The sequence below is a fragment of the Bombina bombina genome, chromosome 5 (assembly GCF_027579735.1).
Source record: "Bombina bombina isolate aBomBom1 chromosome 5, aBomBom1.pri, whole genome shotgun sequence".
NCBI lineage: Eukaryota > Metazoa > Chordata > Amphibia > Anura > Bombinatoridae > Bombina > Bombina bombina.
Window position 1 is genome coordinate 483,490,120 of NC_069503.1, and position 18,063 is coordinate 483,508,182.

At 41.0% G+C, this 18,063-nt stretch overlaps 1 protein-coding gene across 2 annotated transcripts in view; it reads right to left on the reverse strand.

Moving 5' to 3' along the window:
- Positions 1 to 18,063, reverse strand: part of LOC128660496 (NFX1-type zinc finger-containing protein 1) — a 325,702-nt gene that overhangs the window by 114,531 nt on the left and 193,108 nt on the right. For both annotated transcript variants that reach the window (XM_053714391.1, XM_053714390.1), the window contains exon 10: positions 6,223 to 6,295. In XM_053714391.1, the coding sequence (XP_053570366.1) occupies positions 6,223 to 6,295 (73 nt within the window). The remainder of the gene's footprint in view (positions 1 to 6,222; positions 6,296 to 18,063) is intronic.

Consider the following 18,063-nt stretch of genomic DNA (forward strand, 5'->3'; position numbering starts at 1 on the left):
TCCGGAAAAAAACCTTGTCTGGAGAAGAAAAGGTGAGCACTACCATCAGTCCTGTGTCATGCCAACAGTAAAGCATCCTGAGACCATTCATGTGTGGGGTTGCTTCTCAATAAAGGGAGTGGGCTCACTCACAGTTTTGCCTAAGAACACAGCCATGAATAAAGAATGGTACAAAAACATCCTTCAAGAGCAACTTCTTACAACCATCCAAGAACAGTTTGGTGACAAACAATACCTTTTCCAGCATGATGGAGCACCCTGCCATAGAGCAAAAGTGATAACTAAGTGGCTTGGGGAACAAAACATCAAAAACCCCACATATTCTGGCAAAGTCCAAGCATTGACTATGCAAGAATGGGCTGCCATCAGTCAGGATCTGGCCCAGAAGTTGATTGACAGCATGCCAGGGCGAATTGCAGAGGTCTTGAAAGAGAAGGGTCAACACTGCAAATATTGACTCTTTGCATAAACTTAATGTAATTGTCAATAAAAGCATTTGACACTTATGAAATGATTGTAATTATACTTCAGTATACCATAGTAACATCTGACAAAAAGATCTAAAAATACTGAAGCAGCAGACTTTGAGAAAATTAATATTTGTGTCATTCTCAAATCTTTTGGCCAGGATTGTATATTATATTGATAGATGGAGTGCAGAATTAAATATACTTCTGACTTATATTGACTCCTGTAAAATATTTGAGGGCATCGCCAAATCATCAATTTCTAGCAGATTGCTAGAAATTACTTTAAAATCCTCCAGAGGTGGTATCTAACTCCTGCCAGGTCCAAAAAGATTTATAATCTTACCTTAGACAAAGCCATATTTCAGACTGGCCAATAGAAAGAAAAGATTAAGATGGGAAAAAAAACACAAACACTGGACAGAGGAAGGTTGGAAAAAAATGTTTTGGACAGACAAATCTAAGTTTGAGACCAAATGAAAAGAGCCTGGTGGAGTTCTTGACACCATCTGTCAAGCATGGTGGAGGTATTGTGATGGTCTAGGGGTGCTGTGGTGGTGGTAAAGCGTGACATTTACACAGGGTAAAAGGGACCTTGAAGAAGGGAGGCTATCACTCCATTTTGCAACGCCATGCCATACACTGTGGACGGCAATTGACAGGAGCCAATTTCCTCCTACAACAGGACAATGACCCAAAACACAGCTACAAACTATTCAAGAACCATTTAGGGAAGACGCAGTTAGTTGTTATTCTGTCTTTAATAAAGTGGCCAGCACAATCACTAGATCTCAACCCTATTGAGCTGTTGTGGGAGCAGCTTGACTGTATGGTACATAAGAAGTGCCCTTCAAGCAAATCCAACTTGTTGGAGGTGCTTCAGGAAGCATGGGGTGAAATCTCTTCAGATTACCTTAACAAATAGACAAGAAGAATGCCAAAGGTCTGTAAGGCTATAATTGCTGCACATGGGGGATTCGTCGATGAAAGCAAAGTTTGAAGGACACATGTATATAAACATAGATTTTGATGACAGATAAGAACCATAGGCAAAATAATTCAGTCCAATATTTCCTAAAAGTATAAACTTCTCTAGTTCATAAGATAGCCTTATGCTTATCCCAGGCATTCTTGAAGTCCCCCACAGTTTTTGTCATTACCACTTGTGAAATTTTATTCCATGAATAAATCACCCTTTCTGTAAAGAAGGGCTTCAGCAAATTACTCCTGAATCTACTACCCTTCAGCTTGAGATCATGACCCCGTCTTCTTGAATTTTTCTTTTTTCTGAAAAATACTGAGCCTCTGGTTTACTAAGCCCCTTAATATACTTGAAAGTTACTATCATATCACCTCTTTCCCTTCTCTCCTCTAACCTATACATATTTAGGTAATTGAGCCTCACCTGGTCAGCTTTATTTTTTGTACCATTTTTTAAGCCCTTATTTGCACATATTCCAGTTTGTTTATATCCTTCTGGAGATATGGACTCCAGAACTGAACACAATACTCAAGACGAAACCTAACTAGTGATCTGTAAAGTAGCAAAAGAACCTTACTATCTATATCATACATGCTTGTTCCTTGCAAACTCAAACAGTGTATCAGTGATAAACACTGGCTTTTCACAATTGAAGGGGGAGTTTTGAAGGGAATTGAACCTTTGATGCACAGGCCTTGTGATTGCTGGGTGGGTGACCTAACCACTGCACCACAAGGGTAAATGCATACATGCATACAGTACACACATACACACATTTAGACATATAAACTTTTGAGCCCTTCGCTGTCAAACACCTTGTCATATAGCATATCCCTTTTTAACCCCTTTTAAAATATTTTTTGAATGTTAATCAGGTCTCGGGTCACGCAAAATATTTTAGAGCTATTTGGACTTTCGTACGAGTGCAACCCATGACTTTCGACTTGTAATATCTGAGCTATTTAGTGCAGTCATGATATCCATTGAAAGTAATGGGTGTGGTACAGCAATATCGGCTAAACTAAACCTTCTTGGTAAATCTGTTTTACCATGGGCTTGTAATATCAGGTTGCGCCATCCGGCAATACTGCCTATCGCGCCCTGCGGTAGCATTAGCGCATCACTTCTAATCTGGACCCTTGTTGCTTAATAACTGTGCGTTACCCATGCTCTATAATAGGAAAAAAAACATATTTTGTAGCTTGCATATCAAACTGCTATTTTAGGAAATGTATGGTTGCAGATTTCGCTTTTTGGCCACTCTATGGAGTGTGGGACATAAAAGTGAGAGGTGTTTAATGTGTCACTTTGGAGCCGATTTAACAAATGTCGGATGGACATAATCCGCTGTAGCGGATCATATCCACCCGACATTGCTAAATGCCGAATACATACGCTGTCGGCATTTAACATTGCACAAGCATTTCTATACATACATAGTAACATAGTAGATAAGGTTGAAAAAAGACCGAAGTCTATCGAGTTCAACCTATACAAATCTAAAATACTTACAAAAAGCTCCAGTTAAGCTTAAATAACCCCACTAAAAAGTGACCCATTTAATACTAGCAATCATATCTATGAATTTTGTTTATAAACAGAAATTAATCCAGACTATTTTTAAATGTATCTAGGGTATTGGCATTCACTACCTCCTTTGGTAATGAGTTCCACAATTTTACTGCTCTTACAGTGAAAAAAACGTTTCCGTTGCAGGAGATTAAATCTCCTTTCCTCCAACCTTAAATTGTGACCTCTTGTCAGAAACAATTTTCTTTGAATAAACAGAGCTTCTGCCATCTCTGTATATGGGCCTTGAATATATTTATATAAAGTAATCATGTCACCTCTCAAGTGCCTCTTTTCTAAAGAAAACAGACCCAGTTTGGCTAGCCTCTCCTCATAGGTTAAATTATCCAATCCCCTTATTAGCTTTGTGGCCCTTCTCTGAACTTTTTCTAGTTCTGCAATATCTTTTTTTACGATTGGTCCCCAGAACTGCACTCCATACTCAAGGTGAGGTCTTACCAGGACTTTATATAGTGACAGAATTATGCTTTCCTCCCTTGAATCAATGCCTCTTAATACATGCTAGCATCTTATTAGCCTTTGAAGTCGCTGCCCTGCATTGTGCACCCATCTTTAGCTTGTTATCTATAACTACTCCCAAATCCCTTTCCTCCTCTGTTTGGTTAAGTCTTGTCCCATTTAAAAAATATGTTGCCTGCTTATTTTTACTTCCAAAATGTAGAACCTTGCATTTTCCCGTATTAAATCTCATGTTCCATTTACTTGCCCATACTTCTAATTTTTGCAGATCCCTTTTTAATGAAAGTTCATCCTGCTCTGACCTAATGACCTTACTTAACTTAATATCATCTGCAAAAATAGAGGTCACTATTTAAGCCTTGCTCCAAGTAATTTATAAAAATATTAAAAAGAACAGGGCCCAGTACTGATCCCTGGGGGACTCCACTGATTACCTTTGTCCAATTTGAGTGTGATCCATTTACTACTACTCATTGCTCCCTTTCTTTTATCCAGTTATATATCCATGAGCTAACATTTCCAGCTATTCCCAGTCTCTTAATTTTGTGCATTAATCTCTCATGTGGCACTGTATCAAATGCCTTTGAAAAATCTAAGTAAATTAGGTAAATGTATAATGTTCCACTTTCTCTTGGTATTATTTGTTGAATCAGCAGCAATGCACTACAGGAAGCTAGCTGAATACATTAGATGAGCCAATGACAAGAGGCATATATGTGTAAACACCAATCAGCAGCTAGCTTCCTGTAGTGCACTGTTGCTCCTGAGGCTACCTATCTATGCCTTTCAACAAAGGATACCAAGAGAGAAAAGCAAATTAGATAAAATAAGTAAATTGGCAAATTGTGTAAAAATGCATGCTCTATGTTTAATATTGACTTTACTGTACCTTTAAAGTGATGCATTAAACTTAAATTTGTTTATATTACTCTTCTGAAAAAGCAGCATTTCATTTTTTTAATGAAAATGTGGAATAAAGAGTTCTATATTTTAACTGACAGAAATGCAAGCATTGGTAGTAAGTACCATCAGTAAATCTTCAGGAAGTATACAACTGATACAGCTATATTAGATTCTGTTGATCAGCACATGCTGCTAATTCATATGGATGATATACATTTGTAATACAATACATTTACAATACATCTGTAATACAATATAACTATCATACATCATCCCCATGTGCCTCTAAAGCTTTTTCTCAAAGGGCCCGATGATCTAAAGTTCTCCGCTCAAGCAAGATGATCTAAGAAGTCTAGTCAGTACAAGGGATGGGTGAATGTTTTACAACATTCGAAAAATGAAACAAATTTTAACACGTGTTCGTTCGTTTTGAATTTCAAATGTTTGAACAACATTTTAACATTTGTTTAATGTAATAGTATTTCTGATGCTTTCTTTAAATGTAATATTCTATTTAACTATTTTAATAATTCAATTTGAATTACGCAATATTCGTGTATATATATATATATATATTGAGTTTTGAAATAATCAAAATAGATACATCAAAATTGATATATTTGTATTGATTATTGATCAATTTACTAAATTCCCTACCATATTAACTATTGAACTTCTGAATAGTATTTGTTAAATCGAATGTTACATTTGAAATTTCGAATATGGATATTCAGTCTAATTATGAACATTTGAAAATGAAAGTAACTTTTGAAAAACGTAAATAACATTTGATTACCGAATTGTAATGAATTTTCATTTTTATCAACATTCGATTGTCCAAAATGAATATCCACAGGACTATTCGTTCTACCAAACAAATTGCCCTTTCAGCACATTCGCCCATCCCTAAAACTCTTTGAGAGATGTTTATCTCGCTATGCAGGGTTCTTTATATGAAGAAGAAACTCCTATATTACAATATAAGGCCTAAAAAATCCCAATATATTCCAATATAAGGCATAAAAAATCCCAATATATCCCAATATAAGGCCTAAATAAAAGATTTTGAGTGATTTCTTTGCATGCTGATCAACAGGCCCATATAGTGTAAATGCACAGAATATACTGTCTAGTAATACAGGTACAAAACCTTTTATCTAAATTGCTAGGGACAGTAAAAGGTTTGGATTTCAAATAGTTATTATTTGTGTATTAGCATCTGCAATAAATGGGACAGCTTGGAAAGGGGATTGGACCAAGTGTAAACAACAATATCTTATGGCCTGTAAATATAAACATAATGACAAACAGCTTATACATGCAACCTAAAGGAAGTTTAAAAAAAAATCATACTCTTGTATACATAATATACCATTAGCAAGATAGTACAATACTGTAATCAGAAAGGTAAAGTTGTTTTAAATATAGACTATCATTTGCATTTTAGAACACACAAAAAAAACTAAAGATGCAGGCAGAGAAGATTGTAACCTAATGGAATGGAAAATGGTCATTTATAATAATTTCATTTAATATATATATATATATATATATATATATATATACACACACACAGTATACACATATATATATATATATATATATATATATATATATATATATATATATATATATATATATATATATATATATAGATAGATATAGATATAGATATATATATAAAGTCTGGATTTCTGAATAATTTCATTTTTTTTTTAATTCTGCATTTGGAGATTTGTACCTGTACTGATGATTTGCTTTTTTTTTATTGGCAGTTTTTAAAGGAAAATGGGAAAGATCTTGGTGAGAACAAAACATTACCTTGTCTTGTCTGGGGTGTATTTTGATAGACTGCTGAAATACCTAACCATTCTTCCAAGATCTTTTCGGATATCTGAAATCATTTTAAATGCATTTTGTTAAAACATTAGACATCAACACCACATTATTTTTTTCTTAAATACAACTATCATGGTAAAATGGAACAGGTTTTTCGTTTTCTCTACTCGTGTCCCACCTAATAAAGGGTGAGATTATGAGTGGAGCGTTATTTATCTCTCCAACTCACGCGTTAGCTCGACTTCGGCTTTTTGCATGCATTGGGTAGCACACGTATTACAAGTTGAAAGTATATGATTATATATAGGTATAGATGTATACAGATATGTATAGGAATATATATTTAAAAATACTTAGAACAGATCCCCCTATATGAAGAACATTGGAATGTGAAATATTTACAGTACAAACACAGTTAAATACTTTATTAAATGTGAATATTGCATAAATATGATTTTCCATGTTTTCAGCTACTTGACTGCAAAGGGTTACAATGCACATATATATATGTCTCTATATATAATCAGCTGGATAAGTGCACTCCCACAGACAATGACTTCCAATTAGGCCAGTTTGCTATAGAAACTTCAATATCAAAGTTTAGGAACAAGCACTCACTGGACTTGAATAAAGTGAATAAAAACAGAATTTATGCTTACCTGATAAATTTATTTCTCTTGCGATGTATCGAGTCCACGGATTCATCTATACTTGTGGGATATTCTCCTTCCTTACAGGAAGTGGCAAAGAGAGCACCCACAGCAGAGCTGTCTATATAGCTCCTCCCTTAGCTCCACCCCCGAGTCATTCGACCGAAGGCTAGGAAGAAAAAGGAGAAACTATAGGGTGCAGAGGTGACTGAAGTTTTTTAAATAAAAATATACTACCTGTCTTAAATAAACAGGGCGGGCCGTGGACTCGATACATCGCAAGAGAAAGTAATTTATCAGGTAAGCATAAATTCTGTTTTCTCTTGCAAGATGTATCAAGTCCACGAATTCATCCATACGTGTGGGATACCAATACCAAAGCTTTAGGAAGGAAGGGAGGGACAAGACAGGGACCTTAAACGGAAGGCACCACTGCTTGTAGAACCTTTCTCCCAAAAATAGCCTCTGAAGAAGCAAAAGTATCGAATTTTTAAAATTTGGAAAAAGTATGAAGTGAAGATCAAGTCGCCGCCTTACAAATCTGTTCAACAGAAGCCTCATTTTTAAAAGCCCATGTGGAAGCCACTGCTCTAGAAGAATGAGCAGTAATCCTTTCATAAGCCAAATGGATGATGCTTTTCAGCCAAAAAGAAAGAGAGGTAGCCGTAGCCTTTTGGCCTCTCCACTTACCAGAATAAACAACAAATAATGAAGATGTTTGACGGAAATCATAAGTTGCTTGTAAGTAGAACTTTAAAGCACAAACCACATCAAGATTGTGCAACAGACGTTCCTTCTTTGAAGAAGGATTAGGACACAGCGAAGGAACAATTTCCTGATCGATATTCCTATTAGAAACAACCTTAGGAAGGAATCCAGGTTTGGTACGCAAAACCACCTTATCTGCATGGAAAACAAGATAAGTTGAGTCACACTGTAAAGCAGATAACTCAGAAACTCTTCGAGCCGAAGAGATAGCTACTAAAAACAGAACTTTCCAAGATAGAAGCTTAATATCTATGGAATGCATAGGTTCAAACAGAACCCCTTGAAGAACTTTAAGAACTAAGTTTAGGCTCCATGGCGGAGCAACAGGTTTGAATACAGGCTTGATTCTGACTAAAGCTTGACTACATGCCTGAACGCCTGGGACATCTGCTAGACGCTTGTGTAAAAGAATAGACAAAGCAGAAATCTGTCCTTTTAAGGAGCTAGCTGATAATCCCTTCTCCAATCCTTCTTGGAAAAAAGACAATATTCTAGGAATCCTAATCTTACTCCATGAGTAACCCTTGGATTCACACCAATTAAGATATTTGCGCCAAATCTTATGATAGATTTTCCTGGTGACAGGCTTTCTAGCTTGAATCAGGGTATCAATGACCGACTCAGAGAAACCACGCTTTGATAAAATCAGGCGTTCAATCTCCAAGCAGTCAGACACAGAGAAATTAGATTTGGATGCTTGAATGGACCTTGGATTAGAAGGTCCTGCCTCATTGGCAGAGTCCACGGTGGAACAGATGACAAGTCCACTAGGTCTGCATACCAAGTCCTGGGTGGCCACGCAGGTGCTATCATAATCACCGAAGCTCTCTCCTGCTTGATTCTGGCAACCAGATGTGGGAGGAGAGGAAACGGTGGAAATACATAGGCCAGATTGAAGGACCAGGGCACTGCTAGAGCATCTATCAGTACCGCCTGGGGATCCCGTGACCTGGACCCGTAACAAGGAAGCTTGGCGTTCTGACGGGACGCCATCAGATCCAATTCTGGTGTGCCCCATAGCTGAGTCAGCTGGGCAAATACTTCCGGATGGAGCTCCCACTCCCCCAGATGAAAAGTCTGACGACTTAGGAAATCCGCCTCCCAGTTCTCTACCCCTTGGATATGGATTGCTGATAGATGGCAAGAGTGAGTCTCCGCCCATCGGAATATTTTGGTTACTTCCATCATCGCTAGAGAACTCCGTGTTCCTCCTTGATGATTGATATAAGCTACAGTCGTGATGTTGTCCGACTGAGATCTGATGAATTTGGCCGCAGCTAGCTGAGGCCATGCCTGAAGCGCATTGAATATCGCTCTCAGTTCTAGAATGTTTATCGGGAGGAGAGTTTCCTCCCGAGACCATAAGCCCTGTGCTTTCAGGGAGTTCCAGACTGCACCCCAGCCTAGCAAGCTGGCATCTGTCGTTACTATGAGCCACTCTGGCCTGCGGAAACACATTCCCTGAGACAGGTGGTCCTGAGACAACCACCAGAGAAGAGAATCTCTGGTCTCCTGATCCAGATGTATTTGAGGAGATCAAGCTGCATAATCCCCATTCCACTGTTTGAGCATGCATAGTTGCAGTGGTCTGAGGTGTAGGCGGGCAAAAGGAACTATGTCCATTGCCACTACCATGAGTCCGATTACCTCCATACACTGAGCCACTGATGGCCGAGGAATGGAATGAAGAGCTATGCAAGTGGTTAAGAGTTATGATTTTCTGACATCCGTCAGAAATATTTTAATTTCTACCGAGTCTATCAGAGTCCCTAGGAAGGAAACTCTTGTGAGAGGGAAGAGAGAACTCTTTTTTATGTTCACCTTCCACCCGTGAGATCTCAGAGAAGCCAACACGATGTCCGTGTGAGACTTGGTTAGCTGGAAAGTCGACACCTGAATTAAGATGTCGTCTAGATAAGGTGCCACTGCTATGCCCCACGGTCTTAGAACCGCCAAAAGGGACCCTAGCACCTTTGTGAAAATTCTGAGAGCCGTGGCCAACCCGAAGGGAAGGGCCACAAACTGGTAATGCCTGTCCTGAAAGGCGAATTTGAGGAATTGATGATGGTCTCTGTGAATAGGGATGTGTAGATACGCATCCTTTAAGTCCACGGTAGTCATATATTGACCCTCCTGGATCAGAGGTAGAATAGTCCGAATAGTCTCCATCTTGAATGATGGTACTCTGAGGAATTTGTTTAGAATTTTGAGATCCAAGATTGGTCTGAAAGTTCCCTCTTTTTTGGGAACCACAAACAGGTTTGAGTAAAAACCTAGCCCTTGTTCCGCTTTTGGAACTGGGCGGATCACTCCCATGGTATGTAGGTCTTCTACACAGCGTAAGAACGCCTCTCTCTTTGTCTAGTTTGCAGACAATTGAGAAATGTGAAATCTCCCCCTTGGGGGCGAGTCTTTGAAGTCCAGAAGATATCCTTGGGACACAATTTCTAAAGCCCAGGAATCGTGAACATCTCTTGCCCAAGCCTGAGCGAAGAGAGAGTCTGCCCCCTACTAGATCCGGTCCCGGATCGGGGGCTACCCCTTCATGCTGTCTTGGAGGCAGACTGACTTGGATTGGGCAAAATTTCCCTCTTGCTTTGCAGCAGGGGAAGCTGAAGCGGGACCACCCTTGAAGTTCCGAAAGGAACGAAAATTATTTTGTTTGGTCCTCATTTTATTTGTTTTATCCTGAGGGAGGGCTTGGCCTTTCCCTCCAGTGATGTCTGAAATAATCTCTTTCAGTTCAGGCCCGAATAGGGTCTTTCCTTTGAAAGGGATGTTCAAAAGTTTAGGACTTAAGCCATAACGCCCTGCGTGCTAAAATGGCAAAACCTGAATTCTTTGCCGCTAATTTAACCAGTTGGAAAGCGGCATCTGTAATGAAAGAATTAGCCAACGTAAGGGCCTTAATTCTATCCATAATATCCTCTAATGGAGTCTCCATCTGAAGAGCCTCTTCTAGAGCCTCGAACCAGAAAGCAGCTGCAGTAGTTACAGGAACAATGCACGCAATAGGTTAGAGAAGAAAACCTTGATGAACAAAAATTTTCTTTAGGAGACCCTCTAATTTTTTATCCATAGGATCTTTGAAAGCACAACTGTGTTCGATAGGTATAGTTGTACGCTTAGCGAGAGTAGAAATAGCTCCCTCCACCTTAGGAACCGTCTGCCACGAGTCCCTCATGGTGTCAGATATGTATGGGAAACATTTTCGTAAAAACAGGAGGGGGAGCGAACGGTATACCTGGTCTATCCCACTCCTTAGTAACAATATTTGCAATCCTCTTAGGGACTGGAAAAACATCAGTGTAAACAGGAACCTCTAAGTATTTGTCCATTTTACACAATTTCTCTGGGACCACTATAGGGTCACAATCATCCAGAGTCGCTAATACCTCCCTGAGCAACAAGCGGAGGTGCTCAAGCTTAAATTTAAAGGCAGTCATATCAGAATCTGTCTGAGGGAGCGTCTTTCCTGAATCAGAAATCTCTCCCTCAGATAGCAAATCCCTTACCCCTACTTCAGAACATAGTGAGGGTATATCGGATACGGCTACTAAAGCGTCAGAAGGCTCAGTATTTGTTCTTAACCCAGAGCTGTCACGCTTTCCTTGTAAACCAGGCAGTTTAGATAAAACCTCTGTGAGGGTTGTATTCATAACTGTGGCCATGTCTTGTAAAGTAAATGAAGTTGACGCACTAGAGGTACTTGGTGTCACTTGTGCGGGCGTTACTGGTTGTGACACTTGGGGAGAGCTAGATGGCAAACCCTCATTTCCTTCTGTCTGAGAATCATCTATTGCTATATTCTTAAGTGCTATAATATGCTCTTTATAATTTATAGACATATCAGTGCAAGTGGGACACATTCTAAGAGGGGGTTCCACAATGGCTTCTAAACACATTGAACAAGGATTTTCCTTGATGTCAGACATGTTAAACAGGCTAGTAATGAAACAAGCAAGCTTGGAAAACACTTTATTCAAAGTAAATAATACTTAGGGGAAAAAAACGGTACTGTGCCTTTAAGAGAAAAAAAGATGCACAAACTCTGCAAAACAGTGTAAAAAAGCAGTAGACTTTACGAAATTTTTACAGTAGAATCATAAAGCCTTAGTAAGTTTGCACAGCCAGACAAATAAACGATTAACCCCTTAATGTAAAAACCAGATTGACAAAACGTCAAAAACCGGTATAAAAATGTTCAGCACCTTGCCACAGCTCTGCTGTGGCGCCTACCTGCCCTTTGAGATCATCTTTTAGGTCCTCAAACACAGCAGGACCCTCTGGAGAAGCAGCTGGATGTCTTCAGAGTGAAAGAAACTGCGCAACTGAGGCGCGAAAATAGGCCCCTCCCACCTCACTCGATGTTAATGGGGCCTAAAAGAAACACACCAAAGTGTTTCTAAACTAGCCATGTGGGTTAATAACCCTTAAATAAGCCACAATGACCCCTTAAAGTCCCTCAAAAAACGTTAAGCTTTCAATAAAAAAAAAAACGTTTTTCCTATAAGTGTCACCAGTAACAAATGAGCCCTTAATGCAAGCTGAATACAGCTTACCCTTCCCTCATGGGGATATTGCCAGCCTTTTCTAGAATTATCACAGTCTGTCTATAAAAAAATTGACTGAACATACCTCAATGCAGATTAGCATGCAAACCGTTCCCCCCAACTGACGTTTCCCTGTACTCAGCCTTTGTGAGAACAGCAGTGGATCTTAGTTACAAAGTGCTAAGATCATCATCCTCCTTGCAGAAATCTTCATCCCTTTTCTGCCAGAGAGTGAATAGTACACACTGGTACCATTTAAAATAACAAACTTTTGCTTGAGAAAATAAAAACTAACATTTTTGTCACCACTCTCACTTTACCCTTCCTAGTACTTAGAGTAGGCAAAGAGAATGACTGGGGGGTGGAGCTAAGGGAGGAGCTATATAGACAGCTCTGCTGTGGGTGCTCTCTTTGCCACTTCCTGTAAGGAAGGAGAATATCCCACAAGTATGGATGAATCCGTGGACTCGATACATCTTGCAAGAGAAAAGTATTTATTCCATATACAAACAAGTGACGTTTGGGGGTCTTCACCCTTTCATCAGACCCAATACATATATATATATATATATATGTCTGTAAATACAGAAATTACATATATACACAAATACATCGGTACACACAAATATACAAATATATATATATATATATATATATATATATATATATATATACAGTTTATATACATATACATATTTAGACATGTATATGAATGTATCTCTATGTTAACGCACTTTGCAAGCCTATGTTAAAGCCCTTTGCAAGCATTTCTTTCTAACATCTAAGACATCATATGTTTGAGCCCTTATAACTTTTAATTGCAATTTTTTTTAAATATTTTTTATTAGATAGTATCATTATGAGTATACCTATACTTTTAAATGTAACAGTTATCCAGAGCTTTTAAGTCGTGCTATCCCCATGCACATTAAATTGCGCTCGAGCTGACGCATTTACTTTAAACTTGTTATATGCGCGCAAACACCTGTGATAAACCCCTGTACTTTCTATAACATCATTGTTTCTCAACTCCAGTCGTTAGGGCACACTAACTGTTCAGATTTTCAGGACTAAGTTAAGTGAGAGCAGTTTAATAACCATGGTTACCAAAAAACTATTTCCCCCATGCTCTAGTTCAGATAACCTGAAAATCTGGCCCTCTTTTCTAAAGAAAAATAACATAAATTATGCTGACCTGATAATTTTCTTTTCTTCTGATGAAAGAGTCCACACAGCTGCATTCATTACTTTTGGAAAATAAGAACCTGGCCACCAGGAGGAGGCAAAGACACCCCAGCCAAAAGCTTAAATACTCCTCCCACTCCCCTCATCCCCCAGTCATTCTGCCGAGGAACAAGGAACAGTAGAAGAAATATCAGGGTGAAAAGCTGCCAGAAGAATATAAGGACGCCCTACATAAAATAACGGGTGGGGAGCTGTGGACTCTTTCCATCAGAAGAAAAGAAAATTATCAGGTAAGCATAATTTATGTTTTTCTTCTTAAATGGAAGGAGTCCACAGCTGCATTCATTACTTTTGGGAAAACAATACCCAAGCTATAGAGGACACTGAATGCCAAGACGGGAGGGTACAATAGGCGGCCCATTCTGAGGGCACCAGGCCTGAACCTCTACCCAATAAAAAATCCTGCTTCAACTGAAGCCGAGAAAATCCCTTTATTCTATATTAAAGGAAAAGCCCTAGTGACACTGACTCGCAGCTAGTCCAGGGCCAAACCAGAGACTGCAAAACGGACTCGACTGAGCCGACAGGCCAACAAGAGACACCGTCGCCCAAAAGATGGTCCCCCACCACTTATCCCTCACAAATGAAGGGAAAACCAGCCTAAAACCTCAAGGGGACAAGGCAAAGGAGGACAGAGAAAACCGCAAGGTCCCTGAACATAAGAAAAAAACACCTCCAAGAGTGGGCCCCGCTCACAGAGTCGAAAAATAGACCCAAACAGGGAAGGAGACCTCGCCGATACAAAGTGACGCACAGGATAATACCGGGCACAGAGACAAAAAAAGACGTCTCCTCAACATCCTGCAAACATGGAATGCAACTAAAGAGGCAAAATCCTCCCAGCGCCTGTCCATAGAATACTAAAGGATTCGACCATGAAAGCGTGCAATAGCCCCAGGCGAAACCCCAAGATTGAGAACACAGAGTCCATAACAGGACGGCCCAGAGGAAGCTTGCAAGGAAAAGCAACCGTCATCAAGAAGACAGACTGCATAAATCAGCCCCTCGACAGAGGGCACCCTTCAGGCAATCTAAGCCGCCAGACCTACACACAGGTCCCTAAAAAAGGGGAACACAAAACCTCGATCGAGGCCCACCGAGAAGGAGAGTATACCCTCAGAACCCGAGGGAAGAGTAAACCCTCTCCTGTCAAAGGAGCAAGGAGAAAGGAAAATCCATATCCTAGGAAACTGAGCTATAAGAATAAACTCAATAAGCTCACCATTCAGAAGAGACTACAACCCCTAGAACGCTCGGGCATCCTGATCTGTAGACCCACACCCAGCTGGACCAACCCAGCCACAGGGAACCAATACAGGAAACAAAAGAATCCCAAAACTGGTACAGGAATGAGCGAAAGATGGTACAGCCAAGGCCAGACAAGGCCATAGACCAAAGGATCCATCCAAATAAGGCCCCACAGTCTGACTTGGAGCCAGCAAGACCCAGGTGGAACCAATTCCACCCTCCACTTCCCGACTAGGAGAAGCCCTAAGAAAGAACTCCATTTCCAAAGGAGGGAGAATATCCCCTAAGAAAAGGGGAAGAAGCCGGAAGGGCAACAATTGTCCTCAAGGCCCAAAGCCACCTACAGGTAGCTTCGCCAAACAGAGACACAGCCGACCCATCCCCTGCAGAACAGAGAATCCACGGGGCACACTGGCAAACTGACCAGGGGAATGCAACCTTAAGGCAAACCAGAAAGCCAACGCCAGCAGCTGCATAGAAAACCCACAATTCTGAGGCGCAAGCCACACAGCTAACCCTTAGATGACATGGGTTACTCTGTTGTGAAGAGTAAGAAAAACTCCTAAAATCAGGCCAACCCTGACCCGGTCAGGTAGATTGAGCAAGGACAAAGCCCAAGTTCCCACTACCGTGGAACACCCCGACCAACCCTGAGATCCAAGATTCCAAAAAAAACCAAGACTGTGTCAGGAAGAAGGAGCAAAGCCTCAGAAAGCGGAAATCTCAGGGAGAAAAACAGGTCTTGGTGTCTAATAGTTCAGGAAACCTTACCCAGAACTAAGCATCCCAACTGGCCAAAAGCCAGAAAAAGGAAATGGACACATATCCAGAGAATCCGGATAGCGAGGGGAATTCGATAGTCCCGACCAAAGGAAGGAACCACCCCTAGTCAAAGCCCAATGCTCCAAGAAGCAGAGCTAGAAGTCATATGAAGGGACCTCTCAAGCCTCAGGACAACAGAAGGAAAACCTTGAGGTCCACAAAAACCCTACTAGCAGGGCCAGCACCTCTACATAGGCAGAGGACACAGGGAAGAGAAAGGCGGTTAACCTTCCCAACTCTGGGAAACCCCGAGCTAAACAAAGTCCCCACAGGGATCAACCATCATCTGGGTCACCGATCCCAAAAAGGAGATTTAATTCACCCGGAGACATGTAAGGAGACCCAAAGGTCTCATAACTCAGTCAGACCATCACGTCCAAAATGTAAAAATATTATCTAGATACACTAGAAACGGCTTAGACATACACCTACAAGGTGCCGAGAGCTGCAATAGGCTTCAAAATGCAAAACCTTCCGCATGCTGGGCAGCTATCCATACAGCTGCAGGATCAAGTCCCAACAGGACCACCCAGAGGGCTAAAACTGAAGGCCAAACCACTCAAACAGCGGTAACGGGCCTAAGCCCACCAACCCTCCCCCACATGGAGGAGAAACTCTAGGATCTGAAGAAATCAGATGTCAGATAGAGTGACGCAGTGGAACCCTCCCCTGCCCAGTCCTCTATGACAGGAGGCTATAAGGACTGAGACAATCCTTCCCGCCTCACGAAACCACTGGTTCTTCTCAAATGCTTAGCGGAACATGAAAAACAATGATAACCTGAGCACTCAGCGTTTCAACCGAACAAGCTCAGCAGAACAGCGCCACGTGTCTGAACAGCCGCAAGACCGAACGAACCTGACAGGCCAGCCTGTACCAGGGGTCCTAACTGGCAAGCTGCATAAACTTTCCCTCATAGGGGAAAACGAAACAGACAATTTTAAACATAGGACTAACATGTCCAAACAACTTCCACAGAAGTAACAAAGAGTAACAATCTCAGATGGTTCCCGAAGGAAAAAAATAAAAAAATAAAAGACATCCATCGAATACAAAAAAAAATATAAGGCAACCCAAAGGTTAACGCCCAAAAAAAGACACAGGCCTACTCATAGGACCAGCCAAACGGAACCCCATCGTATAAAAACTGGGGAAGAACTCAAAATAAAGACAATAGTAGATTACCTCATCCACATATGTCTAACAAGTTGTACCATTCGGACCATCAGACTGAAAATTCCCATATCTATGAACTATACGGTCATTCAGTGACTCAAACAGATGCCTGAGCAATACGCAAAGGCGAGCAATCTGGTACCGAATAAAACAACACTCCGGAACAGAACCCTCAGGATACTGCGTAGGCCCATCCCAAGGCGGAATACCCGGGACCATATGGCACGAGCAAGCGCCAACATTATCTGAAGGCGAAAACGTGCTGCAAGCTCCGGGGGGAACACACCACCCCGCGTGGAGGAACTATAAACTGGGTTACCCGCATGTGTAGGAGGGAGAATCTGTAGGGAACACAATCCCTGGGAGACAGGGCCCCCAGAGGCAGACGGCTCAGCAGATCCCTGATTCCCCGAGCCCGAGGAACCGGGTGCTCTCATATGGCCTATGGAACCAGACTGGTTGTCAGGAGTCACCAAGGCTAAACCGGATTTGTCACCGGACACAGAATCTGAATCAGAAATTATAATCGTCTCAGTATCAGAATCCTCCATTACTGAATCTGAAATCAGTACAGTCTCAGCATCAGAATCCCCCATAACTAAAAAAAGGATATTTCAATATGAACTATAAAAAGTAAAAAGCAAACAAACGTCACCTGACACCACCAATGGCTGGGGCACTCACCACTTTCTATGACCAGACCCCTGCGGACTATAATATCTCAGTCGACACACAGTCAGGAATGCGGAAATGGGAACAGAGCGTAACCACGCCTGGACACAGGGTGAACCGTATAGTGCAAAAAGCACGCTCAGCCCAAAAGGCTGCGTCGCTTCCAAAGGCCTCAAAGTTCCAAACCACAAGCCAATAAAGCTCACACATAAGCAGGACAAATCACATAACAAACATGATTATAACTCCCCTGTCCAATAACCCCCTCAAGAGATATTAACCCTCGATTTCAAGATCTAACAGGGACTCACTGAGACCCTTATGTTATAAGTTAAACCCGCAAGGTGCTTTCATGGGAACATTCACGTTACAGTATATTGAATAAAGTAAAATGAAATGATCTTACCGGAATCAACGTCATGGAACAGGAACACGGTCCTTCAAGTGTGACGAATAGTAGCATCGCCTCCGCCATGGACTTGAGAGAAGAAAGCAGGCAGCGGAGCGAAGTTCGACAACGCTGATTGCTTGAGGAGCTGTTAATCTGAGTCGGGATGGTTTCGCAGAACGAAACTTCCTGCATCTCCGGACTCTAACTTTCATCCAGGCCCTCACTGAGAGACTGACAGGACTACTTAAAACTCCTGTCCCATTCCGAAGAGTACTACCCTCCATAAGAGACAAAAACA